Source organism: Onthophagus taurus, chromosome 10 (assembly GCF_036711975.1).
Source record: "Onthophagus taurus isolate NC chromosome 10, IU_Otau_3.0, whole genome shotgun sequence".
NCBI classification, from domain to species: domain Eukaryota; kingdom Metazoa; phylum Arthropoda; class Insecta; order Coleoptera; family Scarabaeidae; genus Onthophagus; species Onthophagus taurus.
In genome coordinates, this window is record NC_091975.1 from 11,204,850 (window position 1) to 11,227,534 (window position 22,685).

A 22,685-nucleotide genomic window follows, 5' to 3' on the forward strand; every position below is an offset into this window, starting at 1 on the left:
TGAAACAAATTTTATTTAAAACATTTTTTGATAAAAACTATAATTATCGAGATAATTAATTTTGATGGCATACTATTCAGAGGGAAATTAAAATTTCAAGTTAGCAAAAATTTTTATTAACAAACACTGTTCCTGAAGTAATTTTAAACAAATTTTGTTAATAACATTTTTTGATTAAATCAACAATAAGGATATAACCTCAAAAATATTAATTTTTGTAGCATACTATTCAGTGGGAAATTAAAATTTCAAGTTAGAAAAAAATTGTGTTAACAAAAATTGTTTCTGAAACAATTCTAAACAAACTTTGTCAACAATTTTTTTTGATTTAATCAATAATTAAGGAGATAACCCCAAAATAACAATTTTTCCGTTTTTGTACATAATCACACTTAGATGCTTAATTAATAGAGATGTAAAATTTTTTTATTAAGGTAATTGATTCAAAATCGAAATTGAAACAAATTTTATTTAAAACATTTTTTGATAAAAAGTATAATTATCGAGATAATTCATTTTGATGGCATACTATTCAGAGGGAAATTAAAATTTCAAGTTAGCAAAAAATTTTATTAACGTACACTATTCCTGAAGCAATTTTAAACAAATTTTGTTAACAACATTTTTTGATTAAATCAACAATAAGGATATAACCTCAAAAATATTAATTTTTGTACCATACTGTTCAGTGGGAAATTAAAATTTCAAATTAGAAAATTATTGTATTAACAAAAATTGTTTCTGAAACAATTCTAAACAAACTTTGTCAACAATTTTTTTTGATTTAATCAATAATTAAGGAGATAACCCCAAAATAATAATTTTTCCGTTTTTATACATAATCACACTTAGATGCTTAATTAATAGAGATGTAAAATTTTTTTATTAAGATAATTGATTCAAAATCGAAATTGAAACAAATTTTATTTAAAACATTTTTTGATAAAAACAATAATTATCGAGATAATTAATTTAGATGGCATACTATTCAGAGGGAAATTAAAATTTCATGTTAGCAAAAAATTGTCAATCAAGATTTTCTGAGAACGAGTGGAGGGGGGAAATCGTATCGTTTTGTTACAAAAGTTCCGTGCCCTGGTAATAATACATGGGAACATATAAAATCCTATTTTTTACTCGTAGTATCCAGAAATCAGATTCAATTTTCAAAACTACACTACTCCTAAGAATTTATTTTCTAATTAAGTCGAGGTCGAGTTGCACATTTGATGTTGTATTCTGGTTCTTGAAGGCTTCTCGTATTTTTTTCCATGTGATGTATCAGATTAACCCTAGCATTACTAATATGGCGGTTATTAATGTTATTGTGTATTATTAACGTAGGAATATCTATTGATATTATTAAACCGCAAAGTTCAAGCCTTAATTTGATATATAACTCATCCATTAATTCCATAAAATAGACTCAAAATGATTTTTTGAATTTGTACCATTATTTATCAAAATTTATAATACACATTTTTTTCTAGATAAACTTCCTACAATTATTTTTTTGTTATCATTGACGTATTTTGTGGTTTTATGGTCCTCGTCTTAACTTATTCCTTAAACCTTATTTATGGATGCTGTAATATTATTCAAGATGCAGAACCGTTTTTATCTGGTAGAGGGGTCATCTTAATCTCGAGATGAAAAACAGACACGATTTTGAGCACATGTTAAAGCGACACACCTCAAATTTATTTTTCAATATACCACACGTATTTAGTAAGTTCAAGGTAAACAGGGAAAATAAAAATATTTGTAATTCGATTAGATTAACAATTGCAGTAGGTTTCAAAAATATTATTTGAATAACTAATAAAATTTAAAAATAACCAAACTGAATAATACATTTCTGTAAACGGTTTTGGTTATCATATATCTTGGTTTGGGTCAGGCTAACTTCCTTTCCGAACAATGTAGTGTCTATTTGTATTCAGTCGGGGACAGTGAGTTGGTTTGTACGGTCGTGGACACTAAAATGTTCTTTTAAATCGTTTCGTTGTGTTTAAAATTGTTGTGTTTCTTAATTTTTAGTCCCTAACAAGAAACTAAGCGACATGGAGGACATCCTAATAGTTTCTGTTAGAGACAGCGAAGCCGCAACGATGTGGGCGAACTATTTCGGGTCTTGTTTCCAACAATTTGGAAACATTTATCAAGCCACAAAGAAAGCTTTCAAGTAAGTTTTAATCCTGACTTAATCTAAATCAAATAAACAATTTCTTTTAATTATTAGAATCCACCATTTGAGCGTTGAAGAGATTATCGAAGCAAACGGAGATATTAGATTTATCTCCGAGAAAACAGCAGGTGTTAAACTTCAACTCCTCGTGATTTGCCCGCTTTTCTTAGATAAAATCGCCAAGAATTTATCGAAAACCAGCCCCCTTTCGAAGCTTTTAATCCCAAATCGAGTTCTTGCTTTGCTTTTGGGAGTTACGGATAATGATATTACGGAAACTCACAAAAATGTTTTAACAACATTTTCGCAATGGCAAAGATACGCCGTTGGTGAGGACGAAGACGAAACATTCACCAAAGAATTCCTTTCGGCTGCGGTAACGATTTTTATGAAAATTTTAAAACAACAAATCTCAGTTTCGAATCAAGAAAAATCACATTTTTCGGTTTTACCAAAAAAAGTGCGACAGGTGAGTTATTAAAAAAAATTTTTATACAACAAATACTTCGTATTAAGATAAACAGGAAATATGAATCAACCGGATTACAATAATAAATTAAAAATCCCCACTTGATATCTAATGACGACAATGAAAAATCATAACGAAAAATTAAAATAATTTTTTTTAGGGTCAAAATAGTGTGTTAATAATACTAACGCATCCATTACAAAAGGAAGATATCGTGAAAATTTCGATCGAACGAAACAACGAGATGATCGAGTTGAAATCGATGAAGATTCGGAACCCGTACACGATTAAAATAGCGATTCCGGAGTCGATGACGGAAGTTTCAGCGATAGTAAACGTCCTCGTCGAGAAAAATGGGAATATCATCGGGACGAGACCGTTGAAATGCGAGAGTAAATTGAGGGAATTGGAGCAAATACTAAGAACGACGGCGAATCCGATTGAATTTATGTGTCAGGTGAGTAGCTACGAAAATGAATTAAACATTTAACAATTTTCTCGAAATTTCAGTAATATAATCTTATAGTTTTTATATCATATCATAAACTAGAACCTTTTAGCTTCAATTTAACATACATATCATAATATAATTTTTAAAAATATAGTTGATATGATTTTTTGAAATTTCATATTATTTTTGATTTATAAATTTGACAGTATCTTTTTAACAATTTTTTCCTGGAAATTTCAATGATATTACTTTATAATTTTTATATCATATCATAAACTAGAGTCTTTTAGTTTTAATTTAACATACATATCAACATAATTCTTAAAAATACAGTTGAGATGATTTTTCGAAATTTCATATTTTTGATTTATAAATTTGACAGTATCTTCTTTAACAATTCTTTCCTGGAAATTTCAATGATATTACCTTATAATTTTTATATCATATCATAAACTAGAGTCTTTTAGCTACAATTTAACATACATATCATAACATAATTCTTAAAAATACAGTTGATAAGATTTTTCGAAATTTCATATTATTTTTGATTTATAAATTTGACAGTATCTTCTTTAACAATTTTTTCCTCGAAATTTCAATGATATTACCTTATAATTTTTATATCATATCATAAACTACAATCTTTTAGCATCAATTTAACATACATATCATAACATAATTCTTAAAAATACAATTGATATGATTTTTTGAAATTTCATATTATTTTTGATTTATAAATTTGACAGTATCTTCTATAACAATTTTTTCCTGGAAATTTTGATAATATTACCTTATAATTTTTATATCCTATCATAAACTAGAATCTTTTAGCTTCAATTTAACATACATATCATAACATAATTCTTAAAAGTACAGTTGATATGATTTTTTGAAATTTCGTATTATTTTTGATTTATAAATTTGACAGTATCTTCTTTAACAATTTTTTCCTGGAAATTTCAATGATATTATTTTATAATTTTTATATCATATCATAAACTAGAATCTTTTAGCTTCAATTTAACATACATATCATAACATAATTCTTAAAAATACAATTGATATGATTTTTTGAAATTTCATATTATTTTTGATTTATAAATTTGACAGTATCTTCTTTAACAATTTTTTCCTGGAAACTTCAATAATATTACCTCATAATTTTTATATCATATCACAAACTAGAATCTTTTAGCTTCAATTTAACATACATATCATAACATCATTCTTAAAAATACAATTGATATGATTTTTTGAAATTTCATATTATTTTTGATTTATAAATTTGACAGTATCTTCTTTAACAATTTTTTCCTGGAAATTTCAATGATATTATTTTATAATTTTTATATCATATCATAAACTAGAATCTTTTAGCTTCAATTTAACATACATATCATAACATAATTCTTAAAAATACAATTGATATGATTTTTTGAAATTTCATATTATTTTTGATTTATAAATTTGACAGTATCTTCTTTAACAATTTTTTCCTGGAAACTTCAATAATATTACCTCATAATTTTTATATCATATCACAAACTAGAATCTTTTAGCTTCAATTTAACATACATATCATAACATCATTCTTAAAAATACAATTGATATGATTTTTTGAAATTTCATATTATTTTTGATTTATAAATTTGACAGTATCTTCTTTAACAATTTTTTCCTGGAAATTTCAATGATACTACCTTATAATTTTTATGTCATATCATAAACTAGAGTCTTTTTGCTTCAATTTAACATACATATCATAACATTATTCTTAAAAATACAGCTGATATGATTTTTTGAAATTTCATATTATTTTTGATTTATAAATTTGACAGTATCTTTTTTAACAATTCTTTCCCGGAAATTTCAATGATATTACCTTATAATTTTTATATCATATGATAAACTAGAATCTTTTAGCTTCAATTTAACATACATATCATAACATAATTCTTAAAAGTACAGTTGATATGATTTTTTGAAATTTCGTATTATTTTTGATTTATAAATTTGACAGTATCTTCTATAACAATTTTTTCCTGGAAATTTTGATAATATTACCTTATAATTTTTATATCCTATCATAAACTAGAATCTTTTAGCTTCAATTTAACATACATATCATAACATAATTCTTAAAAGTACAGTTGATATGATTTTTTGAAATTTCGTATTATTTTTGATTTATAAATTTGACAGTATCTTCTTTAACAATTTTTTCCTGGAAATTTTGATAATATTACCTTATAATTTTTATATCCTATCATAAACTAGAATCTTTTAGCTTCAATTTAACATACATATCATAACATAATTCTTAAAAATACAGTTGATATGATTTTTTGAAAATTCATATTATTTTTGATTTATAAATTTGACAGTATCTTCTTTAACATTTTTTTCTTGGAAATTTCAATGATATTACCTTATAATTTTTATATCATATGATAAACTAGAGTCTTTGAGCTTTAATTTAACATACATATGTTAACATAATTGTTAAAAATGCAGGTGATATGATTTTTCGAAATTTCATATTATTATTTTTGATATATAAATTTTACATAGTATCTTCTTTAACAATTTTTTCCTGGAAATTTCAATGATATTACATTATAATTTTTATATCGTATCATAAACTAGAGTCTTTTAGCTTCAATGTAATATACATATCATAACATAATTCTTAAAAATAAAGTTGATATGATTTTTTGAAATTTCATATTATTTTTGATTTATAAATTTGACTGTATGTTTCTTAACAATTTTTTCCTAGAAATTTGAATAACATTACCTTATAATTTTTATATCATGTCATAAACTAGAATCTTTTAACTTCAATTTAACATACATATCATAACATAATTCTTAAAAATACAGTTGATATGATTTTTTGAAAATTCATATTATTTTTGATTTATAAATTTGACAGTATCTTCTTTAACATTTTTTTCTTGGAAATTTCAATGATATTACCTTATAATTTTTATATCGTATGATAAACTAGAGTCTTTGAGCTTTAATTTAACATACATATGATAACATAATTGCTAAAAATGCAGGTGATATGATTTTTCGAAATTTCATATTATTATTTTTGATATATAAATTTTACATAGTATCTTCTTTAACAATTTTTTCCTGGAAATTTCAATGATATTACATTATAATTTTTATATCGTATCATAAACTAGAGTCTTTTAGCTTCAATTTAACATACATATCATAACATAATTCTTAAAAATACAATTGATATGATTTTTTGAAATTTCATATTATTTTTGATTTATAAATTTGACAGTATCTTCTTTAACAATTTTTTCCTGGAAATTTCAATGATATTATCTTATAATTTTTATATCACATCATAAACTAGAATTTCTTAGCTTCAATTTAACATACATATCATAACATAATTCTTAAAAATACAATTGATATGATTTTTTTAATTTCATATTATTTTTGATTTATAAATTTGACAGTATCTTCTTTAACAATTTTTTCTTGGAAATTTCAATGATATTACCTTATAATTTTTATATCATATCATAAACTAGAATCTTTTAGCTTCAATTTAACATACTTATCATAACATAATTGCTAAAAATGCAGATAATATGATTTTTCGAAATTTCATAATATTTTTGATTTATAAATTTGACAATATCTTCTTTAACAATTTTTTTCTGGAAATTTCCATAATCTTACTTTACAATTTTTATATCATATCATAAACTAGAGTTTTTTAGCTTCAATTTAACATACATATCATAACATAATTCTTAAAAATACAGTTGATCTGATTTTTTGAAAATTCATACTATTTTTGATTTAAAAATTTGACAATATCTTTTTAACAAGTTTTTTCTGGAAATTTCCATAATCTTACTTTATAATTTTTATATCATATTATAAACTAGAGTCTTTTAGCTTCAATTTAACATACATATCATAACATAATTCTTAAAAATACAATTGATATGATTTTTTGAAATTTCATATTATTTTTGATTTATAAATTTGACAGTATCTTCTTTAACAATTTTTTCCTGGAAATTTCAATGATATTACCTTATAATTTTTATATCATATGATAAACTAGAGTCTTTTAGCTTCAATTTAACACACTTATCATAACATAATTGCTAAAAATGCAGGTAATATGATTTTTCGAAATTTCATAATATTTTTGATTTATAAATTAGACAATATCTTCTTTAACAATTTTTTTCTGGAAATTTCCATAATCTTACTTTATAATTTTTATATCATATCATAAACTAGAGTCTTTTAGCTTCAATTTAACATACATATCATAACATAATTCTTAAAAATATAATTGATATGATTTTTTGAAATTTCATATTATTTTTGATTTATAAATTTGACAGTATCTTCTTTAACAATTTTTTCCTGGAAATGTCAATGATATTACCTTATAATTTTTATATCATATCATAAACTAGAGTCTTTTTGCTTCAATTTAACATACATATCATAACATAATTCTTAAAAATACAGTTCATATGATTTTTTGCATTTTCATATTATTTTTGATTTATAAATTTGACTGTATCTTCTTTAACAACTTTTTCCTGGAAATTTCAATGATATTACCTCATAATTTTTATATCATATCATAAACTAGAACCTTTTAGCTTCAATTTAACATACATATAATATAATTTTTAAAAATATAGTTGCTATGATTTTTTGAAATTTCATATTATTTTTGATTTATAAATTTGACTGTATCTTCTTTAACAACTTTTTCCTGGAAATTTCAATGATATTACCTTATAATTTTTATATCATATCATAAACTAGAACCTTTTAGCTTCAATTTAACATACATATCATAACATAATTCTTAAAAGTACAATTGATATGATTTTTTGAAATTTCATATTATTTTTGATTTATAAATTTGACTGTATGTTCCTTAACAATTTTTTCCTAGAAATTTGAATAACATTACCTTATAATTTTTATATCATATCATAAACTAGAACCTTTTAGCTTCAATTTAACATACATATCATAACATAATTCTTAAAAGTACAATTGATATGATTTTTTGAAATTTCATATTATTTTTGATTTATAAATTTGACTGTATGTTCCTTAACAATTTTTTCCTAGAAATTTGAATAACATTACCTTATAATTTTTATATCATGTCATAAACTAGAATCTTTTAGCTTCAATTTAACATATATATCATAACATAATTCTTAAAAATACAATTGATATGATTTTTTGAAATTTCATATCATTTTTGATTTATAAATTTGACAGTATCTTCTTTAACAATTTTTTCCTAGAAATTTCAATAATATTACCTTATAATTTTTATATCATATCATAAACTAGAGTCTTTTAGCATCAATTTAACATACATGTCATAACATAATTCTTAAAAATACAATTGATATGATTTTTTGAAATTTCATATTATTTTTGATTTATAAATTTGACAGTATCTTCTTTAACAATTTTTTCCTGGAAATTTCAATGATATTACCTTATAATTTTTATATCATATGATAAACTAGAGTCTTTTAGCTTCAATTTAACACACTTATCATAACATAATTGCTAAAAATGCAGGTAATATGATTTTTCGAAATTTCATAATATTTTTGATTTATAAATTTGACAATATCTTCTTTAACAATTTTTTTCTGGAAATTTCCATAATCTTACTTAATAATTTTTATATTATATCATAAACTAGAGTCTTTTAGCTTCAATTTAACATACATATCATAACATAATTCTTAAAAATATAATTGATATGATTTTTTGAAATTTCATATTATTTTTGATTTATAAATTTGACTGTATCTTTTTTACCAATTTTTTCTTGGAAATTTCAATGATATTACCTTATAAATTTTATATCATATCATAAACTACAATCTTTTTGCATCAATTTAACATACATATCATAACATAATTCTTAAAAATACAATTGATATAATTTTTCGAAATTTCATATCATTTTTGATTTATAAATTTGACAGTATCTTCTTTAACAATTTTTTCCTGGAAATTTCAATGACATCACCTTATAATTTTTATATCATATCATAAACTAGAGTCTTTTAGCTTCAATTTAACATACATATCATAACATAATTCTTAAAAATACAGTTGATATGATTTTTTGAAATTTCATATTATATTTGATTTATAAATTTGACAGTATCTTCTTTAACAAATTTTTCCTAGAAATTTCAATAATATTACCTTATAATATTTATATCATATCATAAACTAGAGTCTTTTAGCTTCAATTTAACATATATATCATAAAATAATTCTTAAAAATACAATTGATATGATTTTTTGAAATTTCATATTATTTTTGATTTATAAATTTGACTGTATCTTTTTTACCAATTTTTTTCTAGAAATGTCAATGATATTACCTTATAATTTTTACATCATATCATAAACTAGAATCTTTTAGCTTCAATTTAACATACATATCATAACATAATTCTTGAAAACACAGTCGACATAATTTTTTGAAAATTTCATATTATTTTTGATTTATAAATTTGACTATATCTTCTTTAACTATTTTTTCCTGGAAATTTCCATAATCTTACTTTATAATTTTTATATCATATCAAAAACTAGAATCTTTTAGCTTCAATTTAACATATATATCACAACATAATTCTTAAAAATACAGTTGATATGATTTTTCGAAATTTCATATTATTTTTGATTTATAAATTTGACAGTATCTTCTTTAACAATTTTTTCCTGGAAATTTCAATGATATTACCTTATAATTTTTATATCATATCATAAACTAGAGTCTTTTAGCTTCAATTTAACATACATATCATAATATAATTCTTAAAAATACAGTTGATATGATTTTTCGAAATTTCATATTATTTTTGATTTATAAATTTGACAGTATCTTCTTTAACAATTTTTTCCTGGAAATTTCAATGATATTACCTTATAATTTTTATATCATATCATAAACTAGAGTCTTTTAGCTTCAATTTAACATACATATCATAACATAATTCTTAAAAATACAATTGATATGATTTTTTGAAATTTCATATTATTTTTGATTTATAAATTTGACAGTATCTTTTTTAACAATTCTTTCCTGGAAATTTCCATAATCTTACCTTATAATTTTTATATCATATCATAAACTAGAACCTTTTAGCTTCAATTTAACATACATATCATAACATAATTCTTAAAAATACAATTGATATGATTTTTTGAAATTTCATATTATTTTTGATTTATAAATTTGACAGTATCCTCTTTAACAATTTTTTCCTGGAAATTTCAATAATATTACCTTATAATTTTTATATCATATCATAAACTAGAGTCTTTTAGCTTCAATTTAACATACATATCATAACATAATTCTTAAAAATACAATTGATATGATTTTTTGAAATTTCATATTATTTTTGATTTATAAATTTGACAGTATCTTCTTTAACAATTTTTTCCTAGAAATTTCAATAATATTACCTTATAATTTTTATATCATATCATAAACTAGAGTCTTTTTGCTTCAATTTAACATACATATCATAACATAATTCTTAAAAATACAGTTGATATGATTTTTCGAAATTTCATATTATTTTTGATTTATAAATTTGACAGTATCATCTTTAACAATTTTTCCCTGGAAATTTCAATGATATTACCTTATAATTTTTATATCATATCATAAACTAGAGTCTTTTAGCTTCAATTTAACATACATATCATAACATAATTCTTAAAAATACAATTGATATGATTTTTTGAAATTTCATATTATTTTTGATTTATAAATTTGACAGTATCCTCTTTAACAATTTTTTCTTGGAAATTTCAATGATATTACCTTATAATTTTTATATCATATCATAAACTACAATCTTTTAGCATCAATTTAACATACATATCATAACATAATTCTTAAAAATACAATTGATATGATTTTTTTAAATTTCATATTATTTTTGATTTATAAATTTGACAGTATCTTCTTTAACAATTTTTTCCTATAAATTTCAATAATATTACCTTATAATTTTTATATCATATCATAAACTAGAGTCTTTTAGCTTCAATTTAACATACATATCATAACATAATTCTTAAAAATACAATTGATATGATTTTTTGAAATTTCATATTATTTTTGATTTATAAATTTGGCAGTATCTTTTTTAACAATTTTTTCCTGGAAATTTCAATGATACTACCTTATAATTTTTATGTCATATCATAAACTAGAGTCTTTTTGCTTCAATTTAACATACATATCATAACATAATTCTTAAAAATACAGCTGATATGATTTTTTGAAATTTCATATTATTTTTGATTTATAAATTTGACAGTATCTTCTTTAACAATTCTTTTCCGGAAATTTCAATGATATTACCTTATAATTTTGATATCATATGATAAACTAGAGTCTTTTAGCTTCAATTTAACATACATATCATAACATAATTCTTAAAAATACAATTGATATGATTTTTTGAAATTTCACATTATTTTTGATTTATAAATTTGACAGTATCTTCTTTAACAATTTTTTCCTGGAAATTTTAATAATATTACCTTATAATTTTTATATCCTATCATAAACTAAAATCTTTTAGCTTCAATTTAACATACATAACATAATTCTTAAAAGTACAGTTGATATGATTTTTTTGAAATTTCGTATTATTTTTGATTTATAAATTAGACAGTATCTTCTTTAACAATTTTTTCCTGGAAATTTCAATGATATTATTTTATAATTTTTATATCATACCATAAACTAGAATCTTTTAGCTTCAATTTAACATACATATCATAACATAATTCTTAAAAATACAATTGATATGATTTTTTGAAATTTCATATTATTTTTGATTTATAAATTTGACAGTATCTTCTTTAACAATTCTTTCCTAGAAATTTCAATAATATTATCTTATAATTTTTATATCATATCATAAACTAGAATCTTTTAGCTTCAATTTAACATATATATCATAACATAATTCTTAAAAATACAGCCGATATGATTTTTTAAGAATTTCATTTCTTTTTAGACACTAGGATTCACAGCCCACGATAAAGCTCAACTCGATAACTTTATGGTGCACACGTTCCAAAAGAATTTGCCCTCAAATTTCAACCTTTTAACTCACACGGCTCCGATGGATCGATTAAAATCAATAGCTTGCGAAGAATTTCCCACCTTATTACATTTCGCTGCAAAATATGGCTTAGAAAAGTTTGCCATCCAATTGGTTGAATGTCCCGGTGGAGACACAGCGTGCGAATTAAAGAATGTAAACGATCGTAATCCGTCTGATATCGCGGAATGCGAAGGATTTTCGGAGTTGGCACAAATGCTACGGGGTTATATGAAAATGAACGAGTTCACTAAAATTTATACGAAGTTGAAACAAATTCAATTGAACCCTGAGTGTATTGAAGATAACGATGATGAATATTTGGTGCCGAGGGAAATTTCGGCGGATTTTTACAAAGTTTGCCCCGCTCCTAAACCCGTTTTAACACCAACAACCCCAAACAGCGAAGTTAGTTACCTCCCGATGACGACGAAACAAAATTTATCAACGGAAACACCAACGAAAGACAAAACAAATAGTTTACCGAGAATAACATCAGCTTCATCGACATCCAACATTAGCACGACGTCGCAAAAGAGCGCCGCGATTTCTTTCACGGGTGAAGACAAAGTCCAAACGGAACTTTTCGAAATATTAAGGGACGTCACCCTTAACATTCACACTTACGAACAAGCGGAGAAGTTGGTTGAAGAGTGGAAAAATAGGAACGATGTGCAGAAAAGTTTTAAAGAAAAAGCGGAACAATTAAACGATATGAGGCGGTGGTACGATAAACTCCAACACGACATGAAACAAGGCAACAAAGTGAGCACTTTCGATCGGGTAAAAAACTTATTTTTGCGAAAAAAGAAAGACCCAAACTCGAAAAGCGTTGAGAAAGAAATTTTTTCGGTCCTACCAAACACCAATAGACCAATTAGCAGCTTAAGCTTACAAAGCACTTCCAGTAGTGGATCTTCAGGAAGAATGAGTACGATTAGTGCTTGTAGTTTAGGAGATAGCGGGACGCATTCAGATCATGAAGATAGAAAGGTAAATACATTTTTTTTTTGGTTTTGTTCATTTTTAATTTAATTTTTGTTTAGAATTTATTAACGTCGAGTTTAGATGAAGAGTTTCGACCGTTAGATATAATTAAAGAAATGAAAGAAGTTAATTATATGATCCCGCCTTCGCCGAAACCAGTTATACAAACTAAATTAAACCTTCAACTTCAAAATACGATCGATGTAAGACCCCCTCAACCCATTCCCAGGGGTTCGTTGGAGCATTATATTCAATATCCACCTTCGGGGTTACCAGTTCAAGCATGTAAGTCATTAATATGAATTAATTTCTAAATCGAGAGTCGCAACATAACTCCCGCCTTGAAAGAGTTATCTTTCAAAAGATAAAAAAATAACACATAAAGAAAAGTTTACACTTCTACAGAGTTCCACCTGAAGTATGGATCTTCACCACACGAACCTTTTCGTCTGGACCAGGATGGAGTTCTTTATTGAACTCCAAGCATTGGGGGAGGTTGTCATGTTTAAGCAGAACCATACTTCCAACTTTGACAAGATCTTCTCGGTCGAATCTCCACTTTGTCCTTTGTTGTAGAGTATGCAAATACTCCACCTTTTCCAAAATGATTGATGTAATTTTTGGAGTTTTTTGTAATTTGTTAATCGGTTAGCAAGAATTTCTGAAACATCTGCTTCAGAAACTGCCAATAAGGCCGTGCCCATCAAAAAATGTCCTGCAGTCAATCATTCTAAATTTTGAGGGTCAAATTTTTAACCGCAGCTTCCCAAATCCCACCAAAGTGAGGATTTCCTGCGGGAATAAAGTGCCAAATGACCCCTTTGTCACGAAAATATTAGGATCATATCAGGGTCCTTAGCTAGATCTCCTAAATTAGCATACATTAAATTCTTAGCCCCTTTAAAATTAGTAGCATTATCGGAATATAAGCATCGACACAAATCTTTTAAATGCATCCAGAAATGTGTCAGATGTCAAATCAGTCACCTCTAAATGTAATGCCCTCGTAGCCAAACAAACAAATAAACAAACGTAGGACTTAATAAACCTTCGGTTTTTTAATTTACCATCCTTGATTAATATAGGCCCTGCCTAATCTACACCTACATTCGTAAATGGTCGAACTGTTGTTCGTTCTTTGGGCAACATACCCATCTTTGGAAAAATGAATCTAGGTTTTACTCGAAAACAAACTGTGCATGAACGTAATATCTTTTTAACTTGTGTTTAGAGGGTAAAATTATTTGATGTTTACGTGAAAATGTTAAATCAGTGTTTGCCAATCTACCACCTAGTCTCAATAGACCATCTTCGTCTAAGAATGGATCTAAAGATTTCAATTTACTGGTTTGTTTAATTCCCTTGGATTTTAAATTGGATACATTCTCGCTAAATTCTTGTTCTTGAGCTAATTTGATCAATACCCTTTCACTCTTCTCCAATTCCTCAATAGTCAAAACTTCTCGGCCCTTTGTGTCTTTATTTTCGGAACAATTTGATTTAAAACCTTCTGCAACTTCGACCAACTAGAATATCTATCAAAAATTGGCGCGGCATCTGTGTTTAGGGTCATCATTAAATTTGTAGTCTTCAATTCCGGGATTTCCTCTGTCAATTCATTCTTCATGGCTGGCCAAGATTCCACCGGCATCTCCAACCAATGTGGTCCATGCCACCATGAACTGTTTTCTTTGATACCTTTTGAATCGGTTCCTCCAGAAATCAGGTCTGCTGGGTTATCCCTTAAGGATATATGCAACCATTGTATCTCGCTAACCCGATTCGCTACAAAGGTTTTTAAAGTGTTGGGCGTACTGCAAATCCAGGCTAAAACAACGTTTGAGTCCAAAAATACCAGGTCCTATCTATGGGTACATCCAAAGAAGAAGCTAATTCCAAACGCGGAATTGTTATTACCTTTACTGGAGCCACTTTAGATTTTGCCATTAACAATCTACTGGATATGTTTCCCTGTTCATTAAGCGTTCTAATGTACACACAAGCTCCATAGGCGGATTGAGATGCGTCACAAAATCCGCAAATTTGATACAGCTCTGAATTGATTAGAGCAACATATCTAAAAATAGTGATACTCTCTCATTTAAGTCATTTAAAAAATCCCGCGCTTGTAAATATAAATCTTGTGGTACTGTTTCATCCCAATCAATCTTTTGCAGCCACATTTTCTGCAAAATTTTTCCTCATAAAATAACTGATCCGACCAGACCCAGCGGGTCAAATATTTGAGAAATAGTAGACAACATAAATCTTTTAGTGAATCGTCTATTTCTAAATTCATCTTTAACAGAATCCCACGCGATTCCCAAAATCTTTGCTTCAATCAAGTTTAAATCTTTCAACTCATTGTTGTTATTAGAATTAAATTTTCGTAATTCGAATTTGCCTCGACTCAAAATACCTGAAATGTCGTGTTTCAGTTGCAATACTTTTTGCTCAGAATTTGCACCCGTTAATAGATCATCCATATAAAAATCATGATCAATAGATCTAGCAGCGTCAGGATAGGCAATCTCGTTATCTCTTGCCAATTGATATAAACAACGCGTACTTAAATAAGACGCTGTAGCGGTCCAATAAGTAACTGTATTCAACGTAAAATGTTTGATTGTATTATTCGAATTGTCACGCCCTAATATTCGTTGCAAATTTCTTTGCTTTGGGTGGATATTAGCCGGTACATTAGTTAACACATAATTATATAGTTGAAATCTCAAGATTATTGATATCAAATCGTCTTGAACCACAGGTCCAACCCTGAGCAAATCGTTTAGAGAAAATCCTGAGGATGTCTTTGCGGACGTGTCAAACACTACTCTCAACTTAGTAGACATTTTAAGAATACAATGGTGCGGTACGTAATTTACTACTTCGTTCGATGTATCCAATTTCCCCAATTCATGTGACCCAATGACTCGTAATCAGACATAAATTTAAGGTACTCTTTCTTCAATTCTGATTTTTTTGCGAATTTGTTTTCCAATGAGATTAAACATCGCTTTGCAACATCATAGGATTCACCTAAAATTTGAGGATTGTCCTTCAATGGCAACGAAACTTGAGTCTCTCTTTGATTAGCGTTACGAAAGTGAGTCTCAACCTCCAAGTCTTCAGGAGATAAATGGTTAATCTTCGGTGATTCCTCAATTTCCCAAAATCTTTCCCAAAAAATAATTTTGACAAAATTAGGGAAATAGGTATGTAGCAGTTGGTAACACTTGAAAATAGAAATTTGAATTGACAATTAGAAACTGTCAAAACACAAAATATATTCACCTGACAAAAATGTTTCATGTACACCTTCCAAAATAAGAGAAATTGCTCAGATTCGATGCTAAGAACGTGTTTAAACATCCATAGACAAAACATTGTCACATTGACAACTAAAAAAAATTAATCACCCAATGTCACCAACTTAAACTGGTTCCATAAAATGTTACTAAAATCTCATTACAGCATCGAATGCTGTAAAAAGTCTCATTACAGCACCCGTTTGAGTACTGTTATAGCTTTCATTACCGTTGCGAATTACAAAAAGAATCTTATTAATTCGTAAAATCTATCTGCAAATACCTCTCTATCGCTTTCTTGTGTTGAATCAAATGATTCGATTTTGATTTTAATGGATTCGTATTCGCGTAATAAATCAACAACGTTATCCAACCTAACCTTTAATTCGTCTGGTTTTTGGTTTGCTTGGTTGATTAAAAATGTTTCGAATCTCGTTATTTTAATTTTAACAAATCTTCCATTGTAATGAAAGACTGATAAGGAAAGAAAAAAAAAAGGACTGACCTTGACCGGCTCCAATACGGCGGCAAATTGTTGTTAAATGACGATACAATAACCAATTTCTTCGGAAAACTGCTCCATAGAAAATAGCTTCGTAGAAAAATGCAACTTTCTAACCAAAAAATTCGTACTAAAAAATTGAACGCATGTGGCGCCATCTGTTGGGGATGTTTTGGAATTATTCAGCTAAGAACCGAACCACTAAAATAACCTGTATTCTAGTAGGATCGAGTTTATATATAAAAGCTCGAACCACAGAATAACTGTTTGGACAGTAGTTACGTAGTAGCTCCAATTAACGTTCCGACTAGTTGGGAATTCCTCAGATGCAATTACTTATGGCAATTACACCTGTCAAATAATGTCGCCACATTTGAATATCTCTATATGACGAGCTTCCAACCAGTTATAACGTTAGCTAAAACAAAGCTACAATGTCAATAATAATCTAATTATTTAATCATACTATTATTACCTTATTATACTCTTACCAAAAAATCACTTTAAAATGACGTTTTCATCTGTCATTCTGAATTAAAAGTTGAAGTTAGCGACAAATTTAAAAATATAACACGAATTGGAATCTATACTTTTTAAATTAAAAGAATGATACTGGTAATAATTGTTATTGTTCTCTCATCATTCTCATTATTAATAATAAAATTGTTAGTTTAATTAAATTATTTCAGTATAGACGCTAGTGCCATCTTACGGTGGGATTTCGACATACAATTAGTCCCTTATAATTAGTTCTCCTATCTAAGATCCCTGGGGCTGAATTGCTCCCGTATCCGGTTCGTGGGACCAAAATGTTATGGACTGTATTTAGTTTTGAATGAAAAGCTTCTATTTTTGTTGTGTCCCTTCGAACTCTCACTAACGACATCTCTGAACGAGAGTCGCAACAAGGTTTTTTGAAAACTTTTTGACGTTATTTTCTAACCTAATTGTCAACTACATTCTAATTTTAGTTGAATAAATATGTAAAATATTATCTTTGTTTTAGTATCAAACGTGAACGAATCTCCAGAAGACAACGTTTACATAGAATTTGAGGATCAATCTAGTCCTACGAGCGAGTACATGAATCTCCCATTAAACATACAAAAATCCCAAAACAGAGAGTATATGAATTTCTCATCACCAATTTCGAATCAAAATTTTGGCGAATACATGAATTATAAACCTGGAAAAAAATAAAATATAAAAGAAAAAATATCCCAGCTAATAATTAATTTATGTACCAAATAGTATATGTTTAAGTTAATTTATTTATGTTTTTTTTTTTATTTTATATAAATATGATTATAACCTTCGTACGATTTTTATATTTGTACATTATAAAGAATTTAAAATAAAATAAGACGCAATGTATGTCATAACAATTAATTCTTTATTTTCTTATTTAACCTTAAAATATTCTTACTACGTTTTTATTTTAATGCCTAAAGTTTTAGTACGTTCGATCCTTCTTTGTTGTTGTTCTGCGAACTTTTTCTCTCGATCCAATCGTTTTTTCTCTTTCAAAACTTGCATTGCGTCCCAATCTAATTCTTCGCCTTCCCAACCCGGGTTTTCGTCCCATTCCCCCAATTCTTTTCCCTACGACACCAAAAAAATTAAACAAAAATCGATTAAACGTTTCAAATTTACCATTGATACTCCACTTGGAACGAAAACATTCATTTTCTCGTTTAAACCTTCTTTATTTTCATTAGCAACAAATATTTTTTTTTGCCGAGTTATCTCTGGGGTCATATTCTCAAAAAAATCCTCTTGGTTCTCAACTTCCTCCTCTTGTTTTTGTAATTGCGCTTTTTGTTGCCTATAAAACTCAATATGTTCTTGCACAGTGGTCGGATTTTTTAGCCGATCATCCCCCCAATCGTTCCAAGCCATTTCTTCATTTTCACTCTTTACCACACCAATTCCCGTGAGGGGCTCATCAAAAGAAACTCGCCGTCTTTTATGGAAACAACATAAAGCCCGTCTGAAGATCCCGATTAGGAACAACATAAACGAACGAAGTTTATGTATTAAAATTGATATCACCATTTTTTTGGGGTTATGTTGAACCAATTTTTCATTATCATCAAGATTTTAATCGATTTTATTAAAATAAAGGTGTATTTTTGGAGTTATTGATGGTTTTTTAGTTGATTTTTTTGAGGTTATGATGAGATAACCTCTTTTTGGGATCAACTAACGCGAAGTTAGCGTTAAATCGGATTAATTAAAAATTAATAGTTATTTAATTGAAAATTTGATTAAAATTGATTTAATTAAGTTAAAATTTGATGTGGAATGATTAATAATACAATAAACATATGATATTTTTAATAAAAAATTATTATCAAACTTATTTTAGTTTAACACTAAATATCACCAGATTAAAATAATATTTATTTATTAAAAGAATTATTAATTAATTATAACTTTTTTAATCCTAAATAATCTGAAATTTAAAACAAATTTAAAATATTAATAAATTTTTTTTGACAAAATAACCTAAAAAAATTTTTTTTGTCAAAAATGACATAAAACATAACCTCAAAATTTATATTATTTCAATAAAAATGAGTGAATTTTCCCCAAAATTGAAGAAATCTCTACAAGAGAAACTAAAATTGCTTTGTATTCATGGTTATCGGCAAAATGGGGAAGCATTTCGCCAAAAAACGGGGTCTTTTCGCAAGATAATAGGGAAATGGGCCGATTTTACTTACGTTACAGCCCCCCATAAAGTAATTAAGGTTGATACGGATGCAAATATTAATATTGGGCAAAGCCCCGATACAGGTTAATATGAAAACTCAAACGTTTTAATCTTACAATATAATTTTTTATTAATTTAGAACAATTTGGGTGGTTCTTCAATCGAGATGATCACACTTACCGCGGTATTCGTAAAGGAGGTCCAGCTATAGGGTTTGAAGAATCTTTAAGGTTTATTGAGGATACTTTTAAAGAGCACGGACCGTTCGATGGGATCGTAAGCTTCTCACAAGGAGGTTGCTTTACCGGGTTATTATGCGATTTACAACAAAGAAATTGTAAATATTTCACTTTTAGTGATTAAAATTAATTAATTTTTAATCATTTTTAGTGACTAAATGCAAATTTAACTTTGTCATTTTCTTCTCTGCTTTTAAATCGGATTGTTTGCCGCATAAAAAGTATTATTCTGATAAAATAACCATTCCGAGTTTGCACGTTTTTGGGGAAAACGATGAAATAATCCCAAAAGGTTTGTTGTAATTATGATTTAATTATTTTAAGTTTATTTTTGTTGAAATAGAAATGAGTGCTGATTTATCGGAATGCTTTGAAGATCCTGTTGTTTTAAAACATTCGGGGGGTCACTTCGTCGCTGCTAATTCCCAACAAAAACCGATTTACAAGGAATTTATACAAGAACGGTTTTTAGAGAAGCTACAAAATGAAGAGGATGAATTAGATGATTAAATTAAAAAGGAATCTTTTTTATCATTAAAAATTATTTTCTTTTTGTACCGCTAGATGGAGCTTTTAATTTATTTATAATAAAATAATTAAAAATCCTGATTAATTAACTTTATTTATAAATTTAGTTTTTTTTGTATTCAAATCGCGTCAAATTTAAATATTATTCTTCTCCTCCCGCCCCTTTTGTTTCCGTTTGCCGAAATTAAACAGTTTGAAGTTGAGGTTAAATTTCTTGCGGAGATTTTCAAACTTTGTTTTCATCTTGTCTTTGCCGGTTTCTTCCGATTCATTAATGAAAGAGCATCCAGCTAAACTATCATCGTCTGGGCCCTCATTTCGTTTTAACACTTCTTCGTCGCTTTTTTTGTTTAAATCGATGTTTATTAAGCACTCGTCTGGGGTAACTGGAGTTAAGACGACCTTTTCTTCGTCTTCATCTTCGATTTTGTCGCCTTTTTTTGAATGCTTCCACTTGCAAGCTTCTTCGGGTTTAATGCAATCTAATTCGATAACTTGCAGAACCATTTCATTGCTTTCCTCCCACTCGGCTTGTTTATTCCTGGTCTCTTCTGACATCAAAAGCTCGGATAAGACTTGTTTTGAGTTCATGACCAAATCGGTGACTCTCGTTTTCTTTTCGACTATCTTTATCTTATCAGAATCGACCAAACATTCCTCAGAAGCTGTCTCCTCTTTGACTTCATCAACTGGTTGATCACCTACCCCATCCTTTCTCGAAACATTCTCAAAATTAGCTCCATCATAAGGTGGGGAAGACATCATCTCGCTGAGTAACCTCTTCATCTCCACGTCTAATCTCGGTGGTTCTTCGGCGTTCTGATTCGGCAAATGAATCGTGTTCAAGCCATCCACGATTTCTTTGATTCGCGAACTTTCGTCGGCCGCGATTTCCGCGACTTCTTGAGTTACCAGTTGGGTTGGAAACGGGCCCTCTTCCATGGTGAAGGCAACGTTATCGCCCATCGTCGCAATGTCCAATGCGCTTTCGAGGATGTCGTTTACGACTTCCGAACAAATGCACGTGGCTAGGTTCGGTTCTTCTTTCGATGTCACGTGGTATTTTACTTCGCCCGCTCCGTTTAATGTTAATCCTTCGCCCATTTGGTTACCGATGTTGCACGCGACATTCGCACCGGACATATTGACAAGGAAATGGCGTCTGACAAAATTTTGATGACAATTAGTTTTTGTAGTCTTCTAGATTTTTTTTTTGTAACTTTTTCCCTTTTTGCCATAAACCAAGTAAGGTAAAACCACCAGTAGTTGACACTGAGTGCAACGAGTGCACGGTTTTTATTTGTTTATTGTAATATTTTTGTGAAATTTGCTAAGAATAAGCTGAGACGAACCGAAAAAGAAACAACACATAAAGGAAAAAATTCCCTCTATCGTCTCAGAACAACTGTGTCAAGAATATTTTGCAAAAAAATTAGCAAAAAAGGAAGAATTAGAAAAAAAGAAAGTGGATCAATTGTTTCCATAAAAATTGTTTATAATTACTTCAGGAACAGTGTTCGTTAATACAATTTTTTGCTAACTAGAAATTTTAATTTCCCTCTGAATAGTATGCTTTCAAAATTAATTATTGTTTTTATCAAAAAATGTTTTAAATAAAATTTGTTTCAATTTCGATTTTGAATCAATTACCTTAATAAAAAAATTTTACATCTCTATTAATTAAGCATCTAAGAGTGATTATGTATAAAAACGGAAAAATTATTATTTTGGGGTTATCTCCTTAATTATTGATTAAATCAAAAAAAATTGTTGACAAAGTTTGTTTAGAATTGTTTCAGAAACAATTTTTGTTAACACAATTTTTTGCTAACTTGAAATTTTAATTTCCCACTGAATAGTATGCTACAAAAATTAATATTTTTGAGGTTATATCCTTATTGTTGATTTAATCAAAAAATCTTGTTAACAAAATTTGTTTAGAATTACTTCAGGAACAGTGTTTGTTAATACAATTTTTTGGTAACTTGAAATTTTAATTTCCCTCTGAATAGTATGCCATCAAAATTACTTATCTCGATAATTATTGTTTTTATCAAAAAATGTTTTAAATAAAATTTGTTTCAATTTCGATTTTGAATCAATTAC

At 27.2% G+C, this 22,685-nt stretch overlaps 5 protein-coding genes across 6 annotated transcripts in view; 2 read left to right on the plus strand and 3 right to left on the minus strand.

Moving 5' to 3' along the window:
• Positions 1–17,433, minus strand: part of LOC111417058 (DnaJ domain-containing protein) — a 106,882-nt gene extending 89,449 nt beyond the window's left edge. The window contains exon 1 of the mRNA XM_071199495.1: positions 17,100–17,433. The gene's annotated coding sequence lies outside the window, so the exon portion shown is untranslated. The remainder of the gene's footprint in view (positions 1–17,099) is intronic.
• The window catches only part of LOC111417055 (DBB domain-containing protein stumps), a 59,530-nt gene extending 41,045 nt beyond the window's left edge, over positions 1–18,485 (plus strand). For both annotated transcript variants that reach the window (XM_023049220.2, XM_023049222.2), the window contains 6 exons: positions 2,041–2,185; positions 2,243–2,657; positions 2,818–3,114; positions 12,213–13,292; positions 13,346–13,571; positions 18,103–18,485. In XM_023049220.2, the coding sequence (XP_022904988.2) occupies positions 2,041–2,185; positions 2,243–2,657; positions 2,818–3,114; positions 12,213–13,292; positions 13,346–13,571; positions 18,103–18,296 (2,357 nt within the window). In that variant the 3' untranslated portion in view covers positions 18,297–18,485. The remainder of the gene's footprint in view (positions 1–2,040; positions 2,186–2,242; positions 2,658–2,817; positions 3,115–12,212; positions 13,293–13,345; positions 13,572–18,102) is intronic.
• Positions 18,469–19,301, minus strand: LOC111417056 (receptor-binding cancer antigen expressed on SiSo cells). Its single transcript, XM_023049223.2, has 2 exons — positions 18,750–19,301; positions 18,469–18,698 (listed from the first exon to the last, which is right to left on the minus strand). Exons 1-2 carry the CDS (start codon positions 19,149–19,151, stop codon positions 18,522–18,524), a joined length of 579 nt encoding a protein of 192 aa, XP_022904991.2. The 5' UTR covers positions 19,152–19,301; the 3' UTR covers positions 18,469–18,521.
• Positions 19,302–19,619: 318 nt separating this feature from the next.
• LOC111417057 (esterase CG5412) lies at positions 19,620–20,660 on the plus strand. The gene is made up of 4 exons (XM_023049224.2): positions 19,620–19,895; positions 19,952–20,149; positions 20,203–20,343; positions 20,395–20,660. Exons 1-4 carry the CDS (start codon positions 19,673–19,675, stop codon positions 20,559–20,561), a joined length of 729 nt encoding a protein of 242 aa, XP_022904992.2. The 5' UTR covers positions 19,620–19,672; the 3' UTR covers positions 20,562–20,660.
• LOC139431471 (uncharacterized) lies at positions 20,655–21,741 on the minus strand. Its single transcript, XM_071199285.1, has one exon. The coding sequence runs from the start codon at positions 21,720–21,722 to the stop codon at positions 20,715–20,717; it is 1,008 nt and encodes a 335-aa protein (XP_071055386.1). The 5' UTR covers positions 21,723–21,741; the 3' UTR covers positions 20,655–20,714.
• Positions 21,742–22,685: the final 944 nt, after the last annotated feature.